The following is a 22,521-nucleotide window of genomic DNA, read 5'->3' on the forward strand; positions in this document are numbered from 1 at the left end:
AAATGTTTTGTAAAACCCATTATATCAAAATGTGGCCAAATAGATTTGTAATTGTCAGCAGGAGCTCCCGAGCGCAAAACTGGAACCTTTTTGAGTTCTCGCCGATATTTGTCCTTTTTGTTTTTCCACTGAGTTGCAACTCCTTCCTCTAAAAAAGAAATGCTTTTTAAAAGACTGTAAACGAATCTTTTTTTATTTTATATAAATCGGTTCTAAGTAACGAATATCTTTTCTTTTTTCAGGTTTCTTGCAACTGGAACTACTTATAAACATTTGGCACATGAATTTAGGATTGGATATTCAACAGTCTCGATAATAAGATAAGAAACATGTTCAATTATTTGAGAAGAACTTGTAGAAACTCACATGCCAATTTGCACTCAACAGCAATTGGAGAAAATCATTGTAGTATTAGATATCCACCTAATAGCGGCACAACCTATTTTAACTATTTAAAATACTATTCAATCGGATTGCAAGGGGTTGCAGATGCCAACAAAAAATTTATTACTATTGAAGTGGGTTCACGTGGATCAGAAGATGATGGGGGAGTATTTCAATCCTCGGCACTTTACAGTTTGTTGGACACCAATCGATTCAATGTACCTCCAGATCAAGCTCTGCCGAATTCCAATAGTGTGCTACCAAATGTTCTGATAGGGGATAAGGCATATCTTTTAAAGAAATATTTGATGAGGAGGACTTATCCGCGCCCAAGAAATGCAGTGTTAGAAAATGATAAGCAAGTCTTTAACGATCGCTTATCACGAGCTCGAAAATGCATTGAAAATGCATTAGGAATCTTATATCAGAAGTTTCGCATTTTTGATAAAAACATTTTACTAAAACGAGAAACCGCTATAATTGTAATCAAATGCGCGTGCATATTACACAACTTAGTTCTTTGATGGGAATTCTGACTTGGATTATGCTTATGTCGTAGAAAATGCTGCTAATGCAAGGCAAGGCAATGTAAATAATTTAAATGTAAGAAACAACAGAGCCTCTAAACTTGCTACAGGAATTCGAGATTCATTTAAGGATTATTTTAGTAACAACCCTCTTTAGATAAGTAAAAAATTATTTGAATTTTTTTTTTATTATAAAAACTAACACAACTAGCGCCATCTATCAAAAATACCAAAACTTTATGCATAATTTTATTTTTCTTTTTAAAAAAATTGTATGTTCTAAATTTCATGTAAATATGTCATTTGGCTCCGGACCTATGAGAAAAAAGCAATAAATTGAATAATACTTTGACACCCTGTATTTCAGTTACTATTAAAGTTAGGATAAGGCAAGCTGACTTAAATCACATTATTTTGACGTAAGGAATCTACTGTTGTTCTATGTCCCATTACTTTCGGGACACCCTGTATAGCTTAAATACACTCTCTTCGAGAAATTTGGCTGCGTAGATTAAAATGAAACCGTCGTGTAAAATAATAACGTTTATAAGATAATTAGCTATAAGATAATTTAATTAACAACATACTTACTTGAAATACCCAAAATTTCAGCCACTTCAGTATACAGACGATCCCTTAAATTTTTGTCCTTATACGATCCCAATTTCGGTTATTAGCACCTCGTTCATGTCACTCCCTGAAGTCATCTTGACCAACTAACACACCACAAAACGCGAAAAAAAAACAATCCCGATTGAATCGGACGCTGACGCTCGACAAACGCTCTTTACGACGCTAAACGCGCCTCGCCGCAAACGCTCCTACTCTGAACGTGTATATGCAAATACATTGGATTGTTTTTTAACAGACGCGACGCGACGCTCGACACTTCCACTTTGAACGGACCTTAATACAAGAATTCCCATCTTGCTGAAGCATGCTTCTACAAATGAAGCATTAGCCATACAAATATTTACGAAAGCATTCCATAGCTTTTTCTGCTGAAACAGCTTTTGCCTAGTAACAATAGTTTCTTTTAGCTTTGATAGCGTTTTAAAGTCCTGTTTTAGTCAAGAATGTAGTCTTTTCCTAGATGTATTTTTATCTATGTACTATTACTGTTTAGATCTAGCTTTAAAAATCATAGTGGCTACTATATACTATATAATAACTGGAAATAGATGTGATGGTACTTTCACTTTTTTATTTTTTTAGTTATTTAATATGAAGGGTTAGGGAAAAAAGCAGGTAAGTCAATTTTTTTGATATATTGAGATATTGGGAGCATTCAGTTCAGAATTAGCGTAATTATCTTTAGAAACACTTACACTGGATAAAAAGCAGGCTAGTCAGCCGATATACGGCTTCAAAGTTTTACTATAAGGGAAAAAAAGCAAGTAAGTCAAGCGAAAAGAGGAAAAAACCAGGCAAACTGGCACGGTTCCTGCTACCGCATTATTAGTGTGTCAACAGCGTTTAAAGCCGTTAGATTGTTTTTCGTTTACTATTGTTTCGTATCATCTGTTTAGCTTTGTGTTTGTGACCATACCATAATGTCAAGCTCGGACGAAAGTGATCAACTTCATAGTGAGCCAAAAAAAAGGAAGAAAACTGGTCGGATGTAAATAAAAAATTAAGACTTGCGACACATGAAGCTGGTCCCCCTTGCCATTGCAAACGATTTAACTGTTATGATTCAATCTCTGAACATAACAGAAAAGAGATATTACGCTACTTTAACCAGTTACAATCCCACGATGAACAAAATATGTACCTGGGTGGGCTAGTTACTGTATTACACGTGGCACAGAGACGATCTCGAAAGGAAGAAGAGGAGGCGAAGTTGCGTGATGCTAGTTTTTCGTATAGAGTTCGAGTCACCGACGAGGCGGGAAATAAGGTTGATATTACTGTATGTGCAAAGGCATTTTGCTCATTACATGGCATTAGCAAAAATAAGATTAACTATGTGCAGAAAAGTTTAAAATCAATGGGTTGTGCACCTGAAGATAAAAGGGGTAAGCATTCTAAGGAACACAGACAGCTAAATACGGTCACTGCAGCTCTGGTTGAGAACCATATAACCATAAAAGTGTTAAAAGTCGCCAGAGTCATTATAGCCTTAAAGATTCAGGTAAAACTTATTTGCCAGAAAGTCTAAACATAAAGAAAATGTATAAACTATTCAAAGAATTACATCCTGCAGCAATGGTATTTTACGATAGTTACCGGATGATTTTCAACACGAAATTTAATATTTCTTTTGGGTATCCCCGCACGGACACTTGTGCAACTTGTGATGATTATACAGCAAAAGTTAAAGCCTTATCTGCGGAAACTGATAAACAACAAATTCAGCAGCTAACAACAAACAATATTCTGCATAAGAAGAGGGCGGAATGTTTTTTACAACCATAAGAAGAAAGCCAAAATCCAGGCAAGAATAAATAAAAAGAAAGAAGCTATTTGCATAAATTTCGCTAAAAATGTCTCTCTGCCGCAGATAGCTACCAACGATGTATATTATAAACGTCAACTTTTTATGTACTCCTTCAATGTCCACGTTCTAGCAACTGGTGAGTCCATTTTTTACGTGTACGATGATAGTGTTGCCAAAACAGGACCGAACGAAGTGGCCTCATTCCTTTTTAATTTTATAATGAACTGTTTGGATGACGAAGTTCAGAAATTGGAAATTTTCTGTGATTCAGCAGGAAAGCAAAACAAAAACTACACGATATTTAGATTCATTCATTATTTAACGAACAATCGCATTTATGGCCTCACAGACATTAAAATTACATTTTCTATACGTGGACGCTCATACTTTGAGTGCGATAAAAATGTTCATCTATGGAACATAAAAGCACCAATGGAAATACCAAAAGAGTTCGAAGAAATGGTGAAATTATCACGATCGAAACCATCCCCTTTTACTGTGGTTAGTGTTACTAAAAGAATTGTATTGGATTGGAAGACAACGTTGCTATCAAAGTATGCCGCTAAATGCCCTTTTTAAACGCAGCCTATCAAAGTCATACAAGCTTCTTCTAGTCATAGCCGTTTGTTACAATATCGCACGACGTACTTTGGAGAAATGCTGACAGGCATTATTAGAGCACCGCGGCATAGTCAATCGTTGCCAAAGGGGTTGTTTGAGCTTCCCTCTCCAGCTTACAATGGTATGTTCTATTAAATATTATATTTTTTTACAAGCATCGCGTGGAGAAATATTACTTTCCAAACTAGCTAGATAAATAAATATTACTTAGTTTTAACAAAATCTTATTTTTTTAGGTCTCCTGCCAATTTCCAGAGCCAAATTCAACGATTTGCAAAGTTTAATCAAGTTTTGTAGCCCCTCTGCTGTCAAATTCTTTCTCAATCTACCCCATGACTAATTTAATGCAAGTTAAAATATAATTTATTACAATCACCTTACATTGATATGGTTTTTTTTCAGGTCTCGATCAATCTGGATACAACCGACATCATGGAAACTCGCTTTTTACTTTCTTAGAACATAATACTGTAGTTATTTTTATAAACAGTCTTTTTATAAGCTGTCATACTGATTTTGTACCGTTCTTAACATTAAATTGTGTTTTTCTCAGTTTCGTGAACAATTGACTTACCTGCTTTTTTCCTCTGACCTTCATATGTTATTTTAAATCTCAAAAATATTTTAACGTTTAAAGTTAGACTTTAGTAATTTAGGTAATTTGATTTTGCCTCCTGACTATTCTAATATAAAGTTGTTATTGTCACACTGGAAAATGAATAAATAAATTAAATTAAGTTTTACATTCCAGTAGAGATGGTGGCGGTCATGTTAACAAATACCCTAAAAACGATAGGTGAACTTTGTAGACAATATAACTTAAAACTTAACGCGTCTAAATCCTCGTTGCTATTGTTTGGACCAAAAATCAGGACTAGACTAATTAGGGAACAACTATATTGTTGTACAAACATATAGTTGGACTCTGATTTAAGATTTATTTAATAATGAACTTTCTGTTCAGAGGATTCCAAGGATTAAAAAGAACGTAAATATAGAGAAAAATCTCGACTATTTTGATGACTTATAATACCTTTTTGCTTTTAAATTATTAGAAAAATCCCCAAAAAATCACTCTTAATATAAGACATAAAACTCCCTAAAGGACCCTTTATCATACTCCCCTAGACAATCCATTTTGATCCGACCGTTGCGGATATTCCTACGTTTCCTTTCAAAATTTAATTTTTGAGCACCAAAAAAGAGAAATATTAAAAAAAAAAAACAAAAAAAAAATTCACCCTCGAAGTATCAAAATTATGGATTTAATCATGCGAAAACGTGCATATAAAGTTCGCGCTATTTGCCTTTTTCACCATCAAGCCCCGCTTGGAACAGACTGAGAATTTAATATTGTATCGCTGCTATTTACACGAAAAATGTGAGGGAAAGTATTGGGGAAAATGTGAATCAGTCTGCATCTCAAAAATGTGTTTTAAAAGTGTCTCTATTATAGCTTAAGATAAAACGTTTAAAGGGATTTTTCACATCTCTACCCTATTTTTCTCAAATTTTTTTTCCAGAAATATTTTTTGTAATGCTACTGGTCTGTAAAGGATTAGGCTGGTTATGATCCCTGGTAACTTTGAAGGTTTAGAGATCCATACCGTACTGAATTACGACCATTCTCTATAGACTAGTGGCACTTATAAGAAGAATATTACAATATACAGGTTGGCGAATAGAACACTACACATGAGCATTATAAATAGCAATACCGCTTCTCGCTTAATTTCTGGTTGATAACCGTTTGATTTACTATTTTTGACACGGCACATCAGCAGACCTCATTTTGCTGTGTGATTGCATACTGCACTGTTGAGCCCTAAAACGCTATTTTAATTTTTTTAAATATTGATCATTATGGCTGCTTCTACCCCTTCTGAAAAAGTTCAATTGATTTATGGACGCAATTCGGCAGCACAATGTAGAGATGTGTTCTCAGTAAATTTTAATAATAGACAGATTCCTTGTGCTAAAACTATTTTAAATGTCGTGTTAAATTTTGAGACATCTTTTTGCCTCCAAAAGTGTGAAATTATCATATCAAAGCTCAAGAACCACCTATGAAAAAGGTCCAAGAGATAGAACGGCGGAAAGAAATGGTTTTTTGTCCTTGAGTTCGAGAGGAACTGGGTGAAAAAGTCAAAAAAAAAGAACATTTCTTAAAAAATATTTTAATTTCAAATGGGTTATTTTTTCCATTATATGATTAACGCAATCCGTCCATTGTTCTGGCCTCAGGAAAACGAGTATGGAAGTTTTCAGTTCCGTACTCAGTTTGGGCTGGTATTTTGGGCAACCATATTATTAGACAATGTATGGTACTTTGAATCTTGAGTTGCTAGAAAACCAAGTTCTTCCTGCTGTTGAATTCCTACCTGATATAGAACTGGGATCAGTCTATTTTCAACAAGATGGCTGTCCTGCTTATATTGCGTTTAGAGTAAAAGAATTTTTAACAAATACTTGCCGCCTTATTAGTGGGACTGGCAATATTAAATGGCCTCCAAGATTTCCCGATTTGTCACGAAATAACTGTTAAATTTTGTAGGTTTATCTTAAGGAGATTATTCATAAACAGCATAATAGTATGCCAACGAATTTAAAGGAGTCGAAAAACAAAATTGTTTAATCTGCTAATTTCATTTTAGCTCAAACTCTTTTGGAACTATGAACCAGCTTTTACGATAGGCTTACCTTTTTATTAGCTAAAGAAGGTGTTTTTGAGCCTTTTACTTAAAGAATTATATATTAATAGAGGTATATGCAATGCAATTCACAACATAAAAAAATTACAATTACGAATCTATGCAGGTTTTACGCATGTAGTTCCTGCATTACAAAAATATACCGTATTATTTTTTTAATGCAAGGGATAAAATTAAAAATATTCAAGCCTTTCAAACCTCTAACACCAGCGTACTGTCCAGGTGCCAGCGTTGCAACATCTCGCCTATTATACTACGAGACGGAAATATTTGTCAGTGACATCACAAACGACCAACAAGCAACACAACTAGAGTGGCTAAAAATAATGTTTAATTCCCACTATATAAAATCTATTGATAGATTGCAAAATGTCACTCACTCTAATGGTGGGACCTCGCTGATCTGGTCGAACGTTGTACTAAAGCTCGATCCACACGAGCGATTTTCATGTGATGTGAAGTTTTCTCGCGCGCATGTAGCAGACCAAAGGATCAAATGGTGCGATTCACACGTAGACGAAATCGCAGCGAATACGCCGAGTAGACTGCTACTTCGCGACGATTTCGCGGTCAAAATTCCTCGCTGAGCCTCGCTCTGCGGGTAAGCAGTACTTGTTGGTCGTTTGCGCTCGCGTCATTATCAGTGGTGTGTATATAATTTTTCTCCGGTAGTATTGGTAGGTAGGTTGGATATTAAAAATAATGGTACGATAAGTAGGCCATTGCAACACATCTTGAACCATCTATGCTAAAGTCGTAAAAGTAATGAAAGTCCGTTGAACGCGATTTCTCTTAAATAAACTTGCTCGTGTGCACTGTAGAACGGCGTTCTCGCGGCCATAGTAAAACTTTAGGCGAGGCGCCGATGCCAACTTTAAAACTTGTCTTTTTCTCTCGCGGTAAATCGCGGTAAATGGAGCAGCAATCCGACCAGCCTTTAATTTTAGCAGAATGGCAACGCCTAGCCAACATACCTGCATTTGTTGCTCTTTCATTCCATAGACGTGTTTGGGGGTTTATTCTAATAAATAGTTTGAGTAATTTGTAATAAATAGGTATTTTAAGTAAAATAATTTTTTTATAAAATGGAAGACGAAGCTTCGGCAAGTTCTGGTCCGCCTGCTAAAAAAGCAAAAAGGAAATATTTGACTTCTGGCGAACATCAGTTAGTGAAAACTGTATATGAAAGTGTTCGTGCTAGAAATCCAGATTTGTCTGTTGAGGACGCGGCAGAATTATGCGGGAATTTAACAAAATTAAGTTCCAGGACAGTTTTTAGATGTCTTAAAGCTAAACAAGAAAAGCAAGTGGAGACAAGAGGCGGAAAAAAAGATTGTGCTAGATGATTACGTAAAATATGCCATTCGCCGGAAAGTGCACAGTTTTTTCTTTAGGAACGAGATACCAACAATAAAGAAAATTAAGACAGAACTTACTGCTGATAATTCTTTACCCAAAATATCTTTTGGTGTTTTAAAACGAACATTGCATAAGTTGAATTTTCGATATTTAAAAAGGAACCGCAAAAGTTTTTTAATAGAAAAAAATGAAATCGTATTGTTGCGAAGGAAATATTTAAAAGAAATTCGTGAACATCGGCGCCAAGGAAGAAAAATTTATTACACCGATGAAACATGGCTGAATGAAGGACACACCCGTGCAAAAGTATGGCAGGACTTAAATGTCACAAATTCGCGGCAAGCCTTTTTGAATGGGCTGTCCACGGGTTTGAAAGCTCTTTCTGGCAACGGCCGTCGCCTAATTATTACACATATAGGTAGTGATTCTCGATTCTGGAAGGTAGTCTGAACGTTCTTAAATCGAAGAAAACGGGTGACTACCACGAAGATATGAACGCAGAGGTTTTTAAAAAGTGGTTTTCATTGGTATTGGTGCGAGTAGACCCCGGTTCAATTATCGTCATAGATAATGCGCCTTATCATAGTTGGCGAGTGGAAAAAATACCAACGACTGCTTGGCGAAAAGGAGACATAAAAGACTGGTTAAAATCAAAAGGGGATATACGATTCGACGAAGATATGCTCAAGGTACAATTGCTCGATATTGTTCGTATCCACAAAAACCAGTACATTAAATATGTTGTTGATGAAATGCCGTACCATTGTGAACTAAACCCTATAGAACTTATATGGGCACAAATAAAAGTGAAGTTGCTAGTAAAAATAAAACGTTTAAATTGAAAGACCTAAAAGTTTTATTAAACGAAGCTATTAGTGGCGTAACAGCAACTAACTGGCAAAAGTGCATTGGACATGTGATCAAGGAAGAACAAAAAATGTGGGATTTGGATATTCAAGTTGAAGTTGTAGTTGAACCATTTATTATAACTCCTGGTTCCGCAAACAGTGATAGTGATACTGACAATTCATCTTTAAATTCTTATAAAACCTCATATAGCAAATGACAAATTTCAAAAATAATAGGTTGTGTCCAGTCAATAATAAATCAACTTGTCATATCTTGTTTAGTCAATTTTAAAACATCCTGTAGACTTAATTTATTTTTAAAAGTGCCTCTTGTCTTCCCCATTCACATTAGTTATTATAGACTAATAAACCTTAGAAACTATACCTCTTATGTTGTCTTTTTTCTATTAGTATTTTTTACAATAGAAAAAGCCGCCATGTATATGTTCCAATTTTTGGCCGATAATTTATAAGAACCCAAGTGCTAAATTGAGCAAAATATCAGGGATATTTTATGCAAAATTACTTATACTAGAGACAAAATTTTTAATTTTTAAAAAAAGTTCTATTAATTACCTAAACTCGACCTAAATAGTAGGTATATTCATTTTTAAAAAATGCATACGCCAACGCTGGATTTCACTCCTCTCGCCCCCAAAATGTCTTGGCGGCCCTAATGCTAACAATGAGTCACTGACAATTATTTCTATCTCGAAGTATATATAGGAACTTTATATGTATAGTGATTCATTCGCCAATCTGTATACTACAAACGGATCTGAGAAGAGCTGCTCGCTTTAAGTTTGGTATCTAAAGAACTTAAGGGAAGATTCTTCATTATATAAAAAGTGGTATATTCTCTATAAATTTTGTTAGAGGAGTAAATTGATCTAAGTAAAAAAATTTGAACATATAAATATAAACATAAAAATAAATACTTGCCCTCAAGGTGCCTTAAAGCTCAAAATCTAAAAAAATCAACTAAAATAATTTCAATAAATAAAGAACATTATATTCTTGATAATATTCTTTACAAGTCTTATTAAGAGTTTAAAATTATATATGTAAAAATTTTGGAAATATAGGCCGTTTTATGCAGTTATGTTCAATAATGAAGACTTGCCTTTAAAATGATTTTAGCCACAGCTTAAAATGTAAAAAACCAATAGAAATATTCTTGTTAAATAAAATATTCCTTTTAAAGGTTTACAATAATCCTACTAATTTTTTTGTTTATATTTGTCTTCTTAATAATGCCTTAGTCATCTGGATTACAAAAATCCCAGACTGGAAAAGTTCTAATGGTAATTTGAAGATAAGAAGGAAACTTTTCGTAGAAGAACTAGGTAACATGCTGACCCATGATAATATTGTTTGGCGAGCAGAAAAATTTATGAGGATGGTAGAGGGTTTTCCGCAGCTACATGTCAAAACTTCTATTGAAACTACGGGAGTTCCAGGAAAAAAGAAGCAGAGATGTTTTCAGTGCCGGGGAAATGATAATAAATATTCCACAAAATGTGACAAGTGTCAAAAATTTGTTTGTCCCACACACCCAGAAATTAAAATTTCTAAAACAGTAGTATGCTCCTATTGTTCATAAGACGAGGGTGAAGAATAAGGACTAATGTGATTTTTTAGATAAATAAAAGTAAATATTTAGTTTGTTATTCTTTTTCGTTATATGCATTTAGAATAAAAAGTTTTAGTTGTTTATTTTTGTAATAAACGTAAAGCAAAATATAGAAACGTCTTTTATTATGATTCCCATATTTTTTCAAATAGGAATTTTCCAAAAAAAAAATTCAAATCAAGTTTGACCCGGTTCTGGGATCCAAAAAAATATTATTATTTTGGGACGGCTAGAGTTAAGCGCCATACAACATGCAGCAAGCAACAAAAATTAGTACCAATCTACAAAGAGCAAGAAAGAGAAAAAAGAGAAAATATTAGTAAAAACCAATATTCACATTTCGATGTTGCACATTGAGCGGCGGTACCTTGGCGGAGGACGAGGAGTACGGTTCGTCAAAGAGGGCCCAGATCTTCGGTTTGATCCTTTGCCATCGCGTGAGGGTTCCGGCATGGTACGCCTCTTCGTACCCGAACATCCTGGCCACCTCCTCATCGCTCGGACGTTCTGCGTCTATGTCGAGCTTGTCTAGGATGGCCAAAGTTGCCTGAAAAAACATTCACTGGTCAAAAGTATTCAAAGGAAAATTGTAACAGAGAGAAACAACGAGACGCGCAACTAGGCCCAAATATCCCTGTATCTTTTTTTTTTCAAATCAATTTTCATTCAACTTTAAATATTCATACAATACATGTGAGTTCTATAGACGCATTGTTTTTTTTATCAAAAATTTTGTTTAATTGGCACCTAGAGGTTAATACCTAGAGTTGTATGTGCACTGAAATATTACTTATATAATATTTCCTAAAAATGTAAATGCATGACCGCCTAAAGTTCCGCATAAATTGAAAAAAAATTAGAGACATGATTTTTTGAAAAAACGTAATAATAAAACTAAATTTTAGCACATTCAGCAGGTCTATACAGTTAAAGCGTAACTCTATATGGATTGTCGGCTGTTGCTTAGCTTAAACGAGATTTAACTCGGCAAGGGGTGAAGGTGCGATAAGGGGTTGAATTCACCCAAATTATAAGATAACCTCCATAATACTTTAATGGAATATGATTGACGGAAAAGGTATTGTCTAAAGATTATGTTATAATTAGAGTTGAGTGTGTAGTATTATTTTCAATGTTATCCATTGATATAAGAGCAGTTATGTAATGTGATTTAATACGGAAGATTTTAAGAAATAGTGTTTTGTATTAATGAATTTATTGATAGTACATAAAAATATAGGATTGTTGAATTAATTAATATTCAACTTAAATTTAATAAACAGTTTAGTTTTTATATTTGGAGAGTAAAAATTGTATCCAGAATACTGGCTTAAGGTTTATTGTCAGATTTTACCAGAAAAACATCACTTCGTTCCAATACTTCGTTAATTATTAAACTGAGATAAGGATATATAAATAAGAACCCAGCATTTCAACCCAATCCCTATATCACAGTTTTATTTATTTAATAGCATCTGGTTTGCTTGGAAATAGTGTTTTTTTGACATCATTTGTCAAATTAAACCAGAAAAACATCACTTTGTTGTAATAATTTTATTAAACTGAGATAAGGATATATAGATAAGAACAGAAGGAAAACGCGATAAAGGATTGTGGTTTTTCATTTCTTATACTGAGATAGCCTTTGAAAGTAACTTTCAATTTACAAGGATTTAAGACCTAGTGTTATAGTTTCCATTTTCCAGTTAAAGAAATTTTTTGTATAAGTTGCCGAGATTAAAAAAGCGAAAGCAAATTAACTTATAGATATAACTTATATAACTATAGAATTATAGAAGATCATAATAAAATCATACTCCTCAACTACAGTAAGCTACAGCACGAGAGAAAAATTTACTTTTCAAGGGAATTCTGGCAATAACTGAAAAGTAAAATAATATAGAAATTCAAAAATATTTGAAAAGTATTCAAGTGGTAAAAAATCAACTTTCTTAACCTTTTCTAAGACCCAAAAACTATGCACGACCTGAACTGCCAGTAAAACATCAAAAATTTCGTTCAGGCATTTGAGGTCCTTAAAGGAAAAAAAGAAAAAATGACTTGCGGAAAAATGATTGACCCAACTGTCAGTACAAATCAATAATTTCTTTTTCAGACAAGAATTGATTTTAATATCACGAATGAATGCATCAATGACTAAAATACTTTGATGGTTTAAGGAAAAAATTTTTGTTTTAAGAAAGTCGTCTTAGATGAAAAAAACTTCTTAATATTCAACTATAATATAACCTAATAATCAAACAAATTCCGCAAAGTTGGCATACAAATGAATCTGCCGGCCCAGACTGGTTTAGTGCTTTTATGAAACGGAATCCCATTATTTCATTACGAACCTCTGAAGCGACATCTATAGCATCTGTAACCTGTAGCATTCAATAAAGTCGTAGTTCATAAATGGTACGATACTTTGTTAATACTGTATGAAAAGTATCCTACTTTAGATGCCAGTAAAATTTATAATGTCGACGAAACTCCATTGACGACTGTGCAAGGACAGAGAAGGGTCAAAGACAAGTTGGGCAAGTGATTTCTGCGGAACGGGGCATTCTAGTTACTATGTGTGGAGCAATTAATGCTATTGGAAATTATGTTCCACCACTATTAGTGTTTCCAAGAGTAAATTTTCGAGATAATATGATCAAGAATGCTCCAATAGGAACAGTGGAAGCAGCCTCGCCCAATGGATGGATGACTTCGAAAATATTTGAATCTTGGTTACAGCATTTTATTAAACATGTCAAGCCCGCGAAAGAAGATCCGATATTACTAATCATGGATAACCATTAAACACACTTATCCTATAAAGTGATCTCCTTAGCTGAAAAATCAGGAATAATTCTGTTCACGCTGCCACCGCACACAAGCCATAAATTACAGCTTCTCGATAAATGTGTGTATGGACCACTAAAGACATATTATAATAATGCTTGTAAATCTTGGCTGGCTAATAATCCCGGAAAGCGTATCACTATATACGAAATAGCCGAACTTTTAGGCGTTGCTTATCCTCTTGCCTTTTCACACAAAAATTGCATATCTGGTTTTGCTAGTACAGGAATATTTCCCCTTAACAAGTTTCTATATGGAGATGCTGAATATGTAGCAGCACACAGAAAAAAACGATTACTCCTAACAAGTAAATAAATTTTCTAATTTTTTCAAGAATAATACATTCTTAATTGAAATAAATAGGCTTAAATTGGGGAAATAGAGTTCTTTATAAATAGGAAACAAAATATTTAAAATAAAGATTTAAAAAGAGAATACTTTTTTAATGAAAATATTTCATAGATTTAGTTGTATTAAATGTATTCTCAAATAAAAACAAGTGAAATGTCCCATTTGAATAATAAAGGTATCAATTCAAGTTATTATAATCTTGAATTTACTAAATGTTATGTTCAATTTAAGCTTTTCAAGTTAATTAATTTAAATGAATCAGTTTGTTGTTTAGAAAGATATATATTATTGCTTTAAAGCCCATATATATAGTTTAAAATACTCTATTAATCAAGTGAAGACTATACCCGGTTCGTTTGAAGAAAATAAATTGTTGCTTTGAATATTTATTTTCTTACAATAAAATCAATGTATTCAATTGAATGTAAATATTCTCAAATAAAACTTTTTGTTCATCTCAAAAATGGCAACGTCGGCGTACCACGTCACGCGTACCCTGCTTGCCTCTTGTACTCTTGTTAGTTATCACAGAAAACAAAGGGAAGACCTTTTTTTTTTTCTTTTTTTTTCCTCCCTTTGTTTTCCGTGTTAGTCATAGACGCGTTGAGTGGTGTGTGGCGTGTAACCTGTGTTGTTCCTCTGAAAAATGGAAAATCAGCGCGTGGAAAGTGTTTTGCGAGAATGAAATCAGAATGAAGAACCAGAGGAAGTTATCGAAGTGTATAAAAGTTTAGTTTAATATTAGTACGTATAATTAAGTAAATTTATGATTTTATGTGATTCGCACGTTTGACCTAACCTACCGGCGACGTATAGTAAACGTTTTCGTTTACTATACGTCGGCGTCGCCTTCCTTCGTCTTTCCTAGATTTTTTTTTGGCTACAAAGTCACAAGGTAGAAAAAATACTGTATGATACTTGTTTATAAGACATTTTGTGACACTCACTCCCTTTAAGGCACTCCTCGCTGGTTTACTTTCTAGTTTTCTTGTTAGTTAGATTTAGTCTTTATTGAAACCCGCCATTGTAAAGACAATAACAAGCTTCCGCCATTGTTACGAGTAACTTTTAATATTTATTTTTAAATCTGTATATACCTTTGATAAAGTTTTAAACAGATTATATGACTTTTTTTGCTCGATACTATCGAAAGAACATTCAAACAAAGACTTATAAAATTTTTATTCAAAAATCATTTTTATTACAATTTCGTTATTTTTAAGATTTGGCAAGGGGCTTGCTTTTTTCATAACTTTTTATATCAATTTTACCAAAAAACTTGCCTTTGTTGATACATTTTAACAACTGTGTCACAGATGCTTCTTAATATTCTTCTTGATATACTCTCGACTCTTTATATAAATCTCTTTAGAATATAACGCCATTATTTTCCAGTATTATCCACTTTTGATTATTATTAGATCCAGTATTATCCTTGAATTTAAATCCCCCTTCAGCATTTTCTTTATTTTTATCGCATAATTGCATTTAACTTTGCAATGCAAAAATCACAAAACAAACAATCTAATAAACACATTTGCACATTATTATCGCATTATTTTTCTCAATGTCAACCATTCAATTTACACAATTAAATAAATAAACTTTTAGTTTTTTTTTCTGTTTAACTTTTTCTGTTTTTTAGTTTTCTTCCTCACTGTTCGTGTCACAAAATGTCTTTTAAACAGCTTATATTTTTTCTAGCAAATTAAATTAATGAGGATCAATTAATAAATCTTAATGAAGAGGTTTTAAAGGAATTAGTGCCTCTTGTGGGGCCCAGACTTAAATTCTTGATAAAATTAAAGAAATGGTAATTATTTTATTTTAAATAAAAATCAACTGTTTAAAACGATATACATTTTTAGAAAGAAACATCAGTAACCACTGTATAACAATCGTTACCATCTGAGGCGAACTCCTCAAATTTTTCTGACGTAGTGAATGTTATAACAGAAGATTGTGCAGTTTCCTGTTGTAGTATATAGTGATTTTTTTTATCATAATTCAAAAGAAGATTCTTTTAAGGTTTTATTTTTTGGAATATGTACTACATAATAATATTATTACCATTTTTTTTTGTAAGTATTTAGTAGAATTGTTTAAAAAAGCTACATGCATAGATGTGGTTGGTTTGGTTTTATAAATAATCCTATTGTTATATTATAACGTGTTACGTAGGTACTTACATATTTGTTTTTATGTAGATACTTACCTATTTGTTTTTAGGAAATAAACTTGTTTACATTTTTATTTTCTATGAGTACCTACTTTGTACTTTGTGATAAATATGTACCTTTTATAACATTTTACAATCGATTATTTTTGTTTATTTTATTAACATACACAAAATGTGTGTTTCTTTTGGTTTACTGTTGTTGTTGCAATGTAAAGTGGTATTTGTTCCTATATAATGTATGTATAAGTTTTTGTTTTTGGATAATATTTGTTCACAGTTTTATTTTGTATGAGTACTTTATGACAATTGTACCTATATTTAAAAAAACATGCACAGAATGTGTTTTTTTTTGTTTACTGTTTTTGTTACAATTATTTAAAGTAATATTTGTTCCTATATAATGTATGTAGGTTTTTGTTTTTGGATAATAAGCATATGTTTGCGTAGAACCTGTTCTATTAATTTATTACCAGAATTTAACGGAAAAATAATTAGGTAAATACATAGTAATTTATTGCAATACCTAAATCATAAAATATAAAAAGGTTGAATTTTTAATACGTTATAGCAATTCTTACACTTAGTTGAAATAATAATTGACAGTTTTATGTTATTTAGTGTTGTGGTAATTTATAGGGTTCTTTTGCTATCAAAATAAAACTACCAGAAAGTGTGTGCCTTTTGGTATTTTTATTTTGATTCAAAAAGAACCCAATAAATACCACAGCACTAAATACTATAAAACTATTAATTTATTTCAACTGAGTGTAAATATTACTCATTTCAAATATTTAATTAAAATATTAATAACAAGCCATAAACATTTTAATTTAATACTATTTAATATTCAATTTTATTTGCCAGGTAGTTTAAAGCAATTCTTCACATCTTTAAGTTGAATTTATAACTCATTGTAGCTAGTCTTAAATATTTTTGGTTTGATGAAGCAATTCGTCAAAACGATATGTTCATAGATTTATTGTTAACAGTAGAATTACTTAAATTAAGAATATGACCATTTCAATACAAATTACCAAAATGGTTCAATGTAAGAAAAAATAAATTTGAATTAAATAATTAAATTTCATCGCTTTAAAGAAAAAAATATTCCTTGCAAGAATATGATATTCTCAAATGAAATTTCAATATATCCTCACAATAAGTTATTTGTCGACTTAAACCAATTCTATAAACATCTTAAAATTGAAAATATAATATTCTTAAATTAAACTTTTACCTTCTTGCGGATATATAATCCTTAGATTTTCTCAAATAAAGTGTCTAATTCTCATTTTAACTACCCTTTTTTTTCTGTGCAGTCAGATATAAGCCAGAAAAACAAAAAGACCAAACTTCACATATAGAACCTGAGAAGACAGTGAGACCAAACACCCCGTTAAATCAGGTGATCCCGACAACCAGCTCTTGCAATTCAGTTCCTTTGAAAAATGATACATTAGAGAATCAAAATGAGTCTAGATTACCTTTAATATCTCCTGAAAATTCCAAAAGTTAAAGACATTGAAGAACGAAAAACCGGACGAAAAAAAAGAAGTAGAGATATTGACAAGCACACCTGTAATGAACAGAATAGAACAGGAATATATGGAAAAATGTCGAAAGGAGAGTTTGAAACAAAAACAAAATAAGCAAGATAACACTGTAAAAGGTAAGAAAAATATAATGAAACTAATGCCATCCAGCAGCGAATGTGAGGGTGAAATATCAGACTTAGCAGAGAGCCATACTTCCGACGAAGAGATTTTTGAATCAGATGAAGATATTGTTGAACTGGATGAAAATGTGGACAATATTCGTGTTAAGTGCTATGTGTTGGTTCGGTTTGCAACTAAAAGGCAATAAGGTTCTATGTGGGCCAAGTCGAAGGTATTGAACGCGACGAATATAAAATTAATTTCTTAAGGAAGAAAGGTAATAAGTTTGTTTTTCCTCAAGTGAAAGATGAGGCATCAGTCCCAGTTTTTGATATTATTTCGATTTTATCAGCCCCTTTAGATTATGGTGGTACTTCCAGATTACGTACAACTTATAAGTTCGGTGTTGACTTTAGTGGATACAATATAATGTAATCTTTCCTAAATATAAGTTTAAACCTGTATTTCTTTGTTAGTGACCAGTGTGCCCCAATGTCATGCCAATCTACCCCTGGTGCGGGGTACAATGGCCAAAAATCAAGGCGGATTAAAATGTTTATTTTTTTTTTAAGAATAAGCGTTTTTTTTTAAATATATTTTGCGTTATTAGTATAGACTATGTACTTTATTTCCTTTAAAGAAAAAATCAAATACCTTAAATGGGTTGAAAAATACGCCAACAATAAGTAAAAGGTGACCCGGTCTCCCCTATATATTTCGGGCGTTATCTCTTGAGAAGATGCTAGTGTTAACAATAGAAGTAAATATCACATTTTTTTATAAACAATGTAGTTTTTTCCATATATTTATATAAGAAATCTTTAAAATTAAATATTGTTCCTAAGGCATACTTATAGAAATTAGAATGCTTTAGGAACATATGTATATGTTCTGTATGTATGTACCATGTATATATCGAAGGTATATACATAGCAGGCGACAATAATGTTCAAAAGATATATACATGTAATATTTCTACTAACTATATTTAACATATAAAAAAAAGTTCATCTTCATGGTTGAAATGCATAAAAAGTAGTATAAGCTAATGCTTCAAGTATGTACTACATTTCTAAAGTTTATACTACTCTCTGTAGCATATACTACTATGTACGCGATACATAGAAGAAGGTAGAGTAGATACCATAACTAGTAGATACTTCCAAAGCATAGCATTGGAAGTATCTACTAGTTATGGTAGTATTTACTACAGTTTAAATGGTGTTTGACAAACTTCGGCCCCAGCAATAAAAGTGTTTTAGTAAAAAATGGCAGTTTTTATGGATATGCATCGTCAAAAAGTATACAAACAAAGAAGAGAATACAATAATGACGATTTATATCGAAAATTATTCAGGTAAATACCATGAATTTAATAGATTTTTCTATCCCAATCATCTAATCACGCTTTGGTATTTTAGATTTAACAGAAAAAATGTAGAGTGGCTTGGACATCATTTTTTCCAAGATGATAATGAATCGGTTGAAACAAGGGGTGGAGCCCTGTCACCGACTCGGAAAATGGAGGTTTTTTTGAGAAGTTTAGGTGTTTCTAGTAAATTAACTTTGTAATTTAAAAAATGTAAATAACTTTTCTTACAGGAGATTCTGGATTTTAGCAAGAAGTTGGTGTTGATCTAGACGTCAATCACAGCACTGTTTCTAGAACCTTAGCCACGGTATCTGAAGCAATTTATTCAAAAAGAAACAATTGGATTGGAAGTTCCCCAACACTAACGAATTGCTTAGGTGAGCGAATGCCCAGGGTTATAGGTGTTATTGACTGTACCCATGTAAAAATAACAAAACCATCTATTCACGGTGATGAATACGTGAACACAAAAGGGGTATGCTCAATAAATGTTCAAGCTACTTGTAATGCCCGAGAAATGTTTACAAGTGTGGATGTATCTTGGCCAGGCTCCGTACACGATAGTCGAATTTGGCGAAACTCCATAGTGCATGGAATTATGTATAATAATGTGCACGAAGCAGCTTTATTAGGTGATGAAGGATATGGTGTTGCCCCGTGGTTATTGACACCATATAAAAATCCAACTACACCAATGCAAGAAAATTATAATTTAATCCATGCAAAGGAACGATGTGCCATAGAGCGCTGTTTTGGTCAGTTAAAACGGCGTTTTCCAATGCTCCAGTATACTTTTCGCCTGTGAGTGCATTTGTACAATATAGCTAAATATCTACAAGATCCACACCATGATTTTGATCGTGAGATGGAAGTTCAGCATCCCAATGAACTAATGCCAGAGTGTAATCAAGCACAAATTCGAAATCAAGGTACACAGCGCAGAAATGAAGTTGCTAAGTTTTTATTTCGTAATGATAACTAACATACCTAAGTATAAAAAAGTAACAACTAAATAAACTAATTATTTCAATTTTGAAAGTTTGTGACAAAATATCAAACTATAAAAGAAATAAATGGATGCTACACCTCATATTATATTTAAATTATGGGTTCATACGTAGATTTTATATTCCTGTTAATAATCCAACATGTCCCGTCTAATTAAATGTTCAACTAACTGCCCACCAGCTTTGGCAAAATTTACCAATGCAATCGCGGCCAGGAGGAAGTCATCTTTACTGTTTTGGAAGGAAACATCAACCTCATTGCTTACACCGGCCTGACATGCACCTGGTACTCTGTGTAGAACTGGGTTTTCTCCTATATTCCATAAGTCGTAGAATTTTTTTTTGCCATTCCGTCAGTACAATTCTTTTATTTCCAGTTTTTTTCAAGTCAACTATTTTCTTAACTTTTGTTTTCATGTTATTAAACTTTTTCAAAATTTGTTTTGTGTCTAGGTTTTTTCCCATTATTTTATTAAAACCAGTTGTTAATTTTTTTAGTGCATCTTCTTTTTCGTTTTTAATTTTTGGTGTTATCTTTTTATCAAATAAAATTTAATAACTTTCAAGTACATTAACAAATAATCCTTGTTCGTTTTTATTTTGTCAGAGCTCTTTTGTTGCATCGGAATCTGAAGAATCACTCATAGTTAAACCAGTATTATAATCATTGAACTTTTAAAAGGTTTGAATCCGAACCGAATTACACGAACACACTCAATACTAATAGAAAAACGACTTTTGACAAGTATCTTGTCAATTTTGAGAACTTTGACACGCGCTTACTGCGACACTAGTAAATACTTTTCTCTTAAGCAGTAGGTACTTCTGTTGGGCCGTACAGTGTAGTATTTACTTCATAGGCGAAGTAGATACTTTTATGTAAAACCCTAAAACCTCATGTAAATCTTACTTATAAAATAGATACTAAAAGATATGTTCAATGTTGCTATATTTTTGTACAATACTGTATATCCAGTTTTAATAGGATAAAAATGAAATGGCGGAAACCAAAACATGCGCACGAAAAATTCTGTAGTATATAAATCGCGCGTAAGTCTCAGATCTCACAATAGTTTACGGAAATCACCGAAATAAAACCAGGTCAACCAATCGCAGTGTATAAGTTCAGTTAACGTACACCGCGTACACGCCTACATGGCTGACACCTTGCAACAATTCCGCAGACAGTAGTAATGATCAAATATACACGATACACGATAACGGTACAATACGTGAAGCCGCAAAATGTGCTATTAGTTCGGGAATGTAGTAATTATTGGAGACCTGGTAACTGAAAAATTTTTGAAAATATTCAAAGTTGATGAAATTTTTAAAATCACCAGATATTGCCATTTTACAAAAAGTTTTTCACCAATCACCAAACCTGGCAACACTATACGTACATAAAGAAAGCTGGTTATCGTCTAGTAGTTATTGAATGTGGCAGGGCGGAATAGTCTGTCATCCAAGATGGCCGATTGATTCTGATTGACTAATTTTTGACAATTTGATGTGTGACAAAGCAAAAACTTTTTAACGAAGCATTAGCATCTAGTACTTTTTATGCATTCCACCCAATGTGTAATATACATAGAACTTACATGATATTTTTGTCACTTTCTGAACTTTATAGGTATATACAGTGGATATCGCATGCTATGTGGGTACTCAGGACAAACTGTGACTTGTCAGTATTTATTATCTTAATCGAGTTTATCCAGTAGCCAATAGCCTTGAACGGTAAATTTCATAATATTTTATACTTAAATTATTTATCCAAATAAATGCTATTTACTTACTTGAGTATCCCTGTGTACACTATACGTACTCCAACAGCAGGGCTCGACTTGATTAGAGTCCAATCCCCAAAATTCCAATTCCTCTTCAAATAATGGACCGCAAACGTTCGTCGGATAATGCAATTTACCGGTCCTGGAAATTCGAAGATTTTTGGTTATATTTATTTATTTTAGTATTTTTATTTAGTTAAGAAAAGTTCACTCTAACAAGGTAATACTCTAGGCCCTATGTACTAAATAATGAATGAGCTGTCAAGAAGTTTCACCGTGGAGAGAGAAAATTCATTAAAACGAGCTTAAAAGTTTTACTAGAGATTAGGAAATGATGAGGTTTAGTGACCAAAAGAAGCACGAAAAAAAAGTTTATAGGTTTTAAGAGCATAAAAGGGTCATAGATAATAATTTAATGATTAAGAAATGTTCTTTTTAATCAAAAATCTTGCATTACGTTTTATTTGCTTTTGAGTTTTTAATACCGGCAAACAGTAGAAGTTTTGCTTTAGGGTCGTAAATTTCTTTTATAACCTTCACACTCTTAATGAAAACATAAAGTCCGTGTACAAGCCTTCTTTTATTTATGCTGGTAAATGTTATTATTTGACACGAAATTTCAATTACAGGTTTTCAATAAAAAAAAACTGGAAAAAGGAATTAATTTTTTTTTCTCATTAAGAGCGTTTTTTCTCAGACAGTTAAAGTTTTAATAAGAAGCCTCTATAGAAAATCGTATCCATTTAAGTTATGCATTCAGGGAGCCCACCTGACTAATTTTTATCTTAAAATTC

General features: G+C 32.6%; 1 protein-coding gene across 2 annotated transcripts in view; it reads right to left on the reverse strand.

The window, feature by feature from the left end:
• The window catches only part of LOC126734466 (potassium voltage-gated channel protein Shaw-like), a 106,903-nt gene that overhangs the window by 16,024 nt on the left and 68,358 nt on the right, over nt 1-22,521 (reverse strand). The window contains exons 3-4 of one of the 2 annotated variants that reach the window (XM_050438123.1): nt 21,737-21,869; nt 10,891-11,070 (exon numbers count right to left, since the gene is read on the reverse strand). In XM_050438123.1, coding sequence (XP_050294080.1) covers nt 10,891-11,070; nt 21,737-21,869 — 313 coding nt within the window. Of the gene's footprint in view, nt 1-10,860; nt 11,071-21,736; nt 21,870-22,521 lie in introns of both variants that reach the window. The other variant, XM_050438114.1, reaches the window with a different exon arrangement.

Source organism: Anthonomus grandis, chromosome 1, assembly GCF_022605725.1.
Source record: "Anthonomus grandis grandis chromosome 1, icAntGran1.3, whole genome shotgun sequence".
NCBI lineage: Eukaryota > Metazoa > Arthropoda > Insecta > Coleoptera > Curculionidae > Anthonomus > Anthonomus grandis.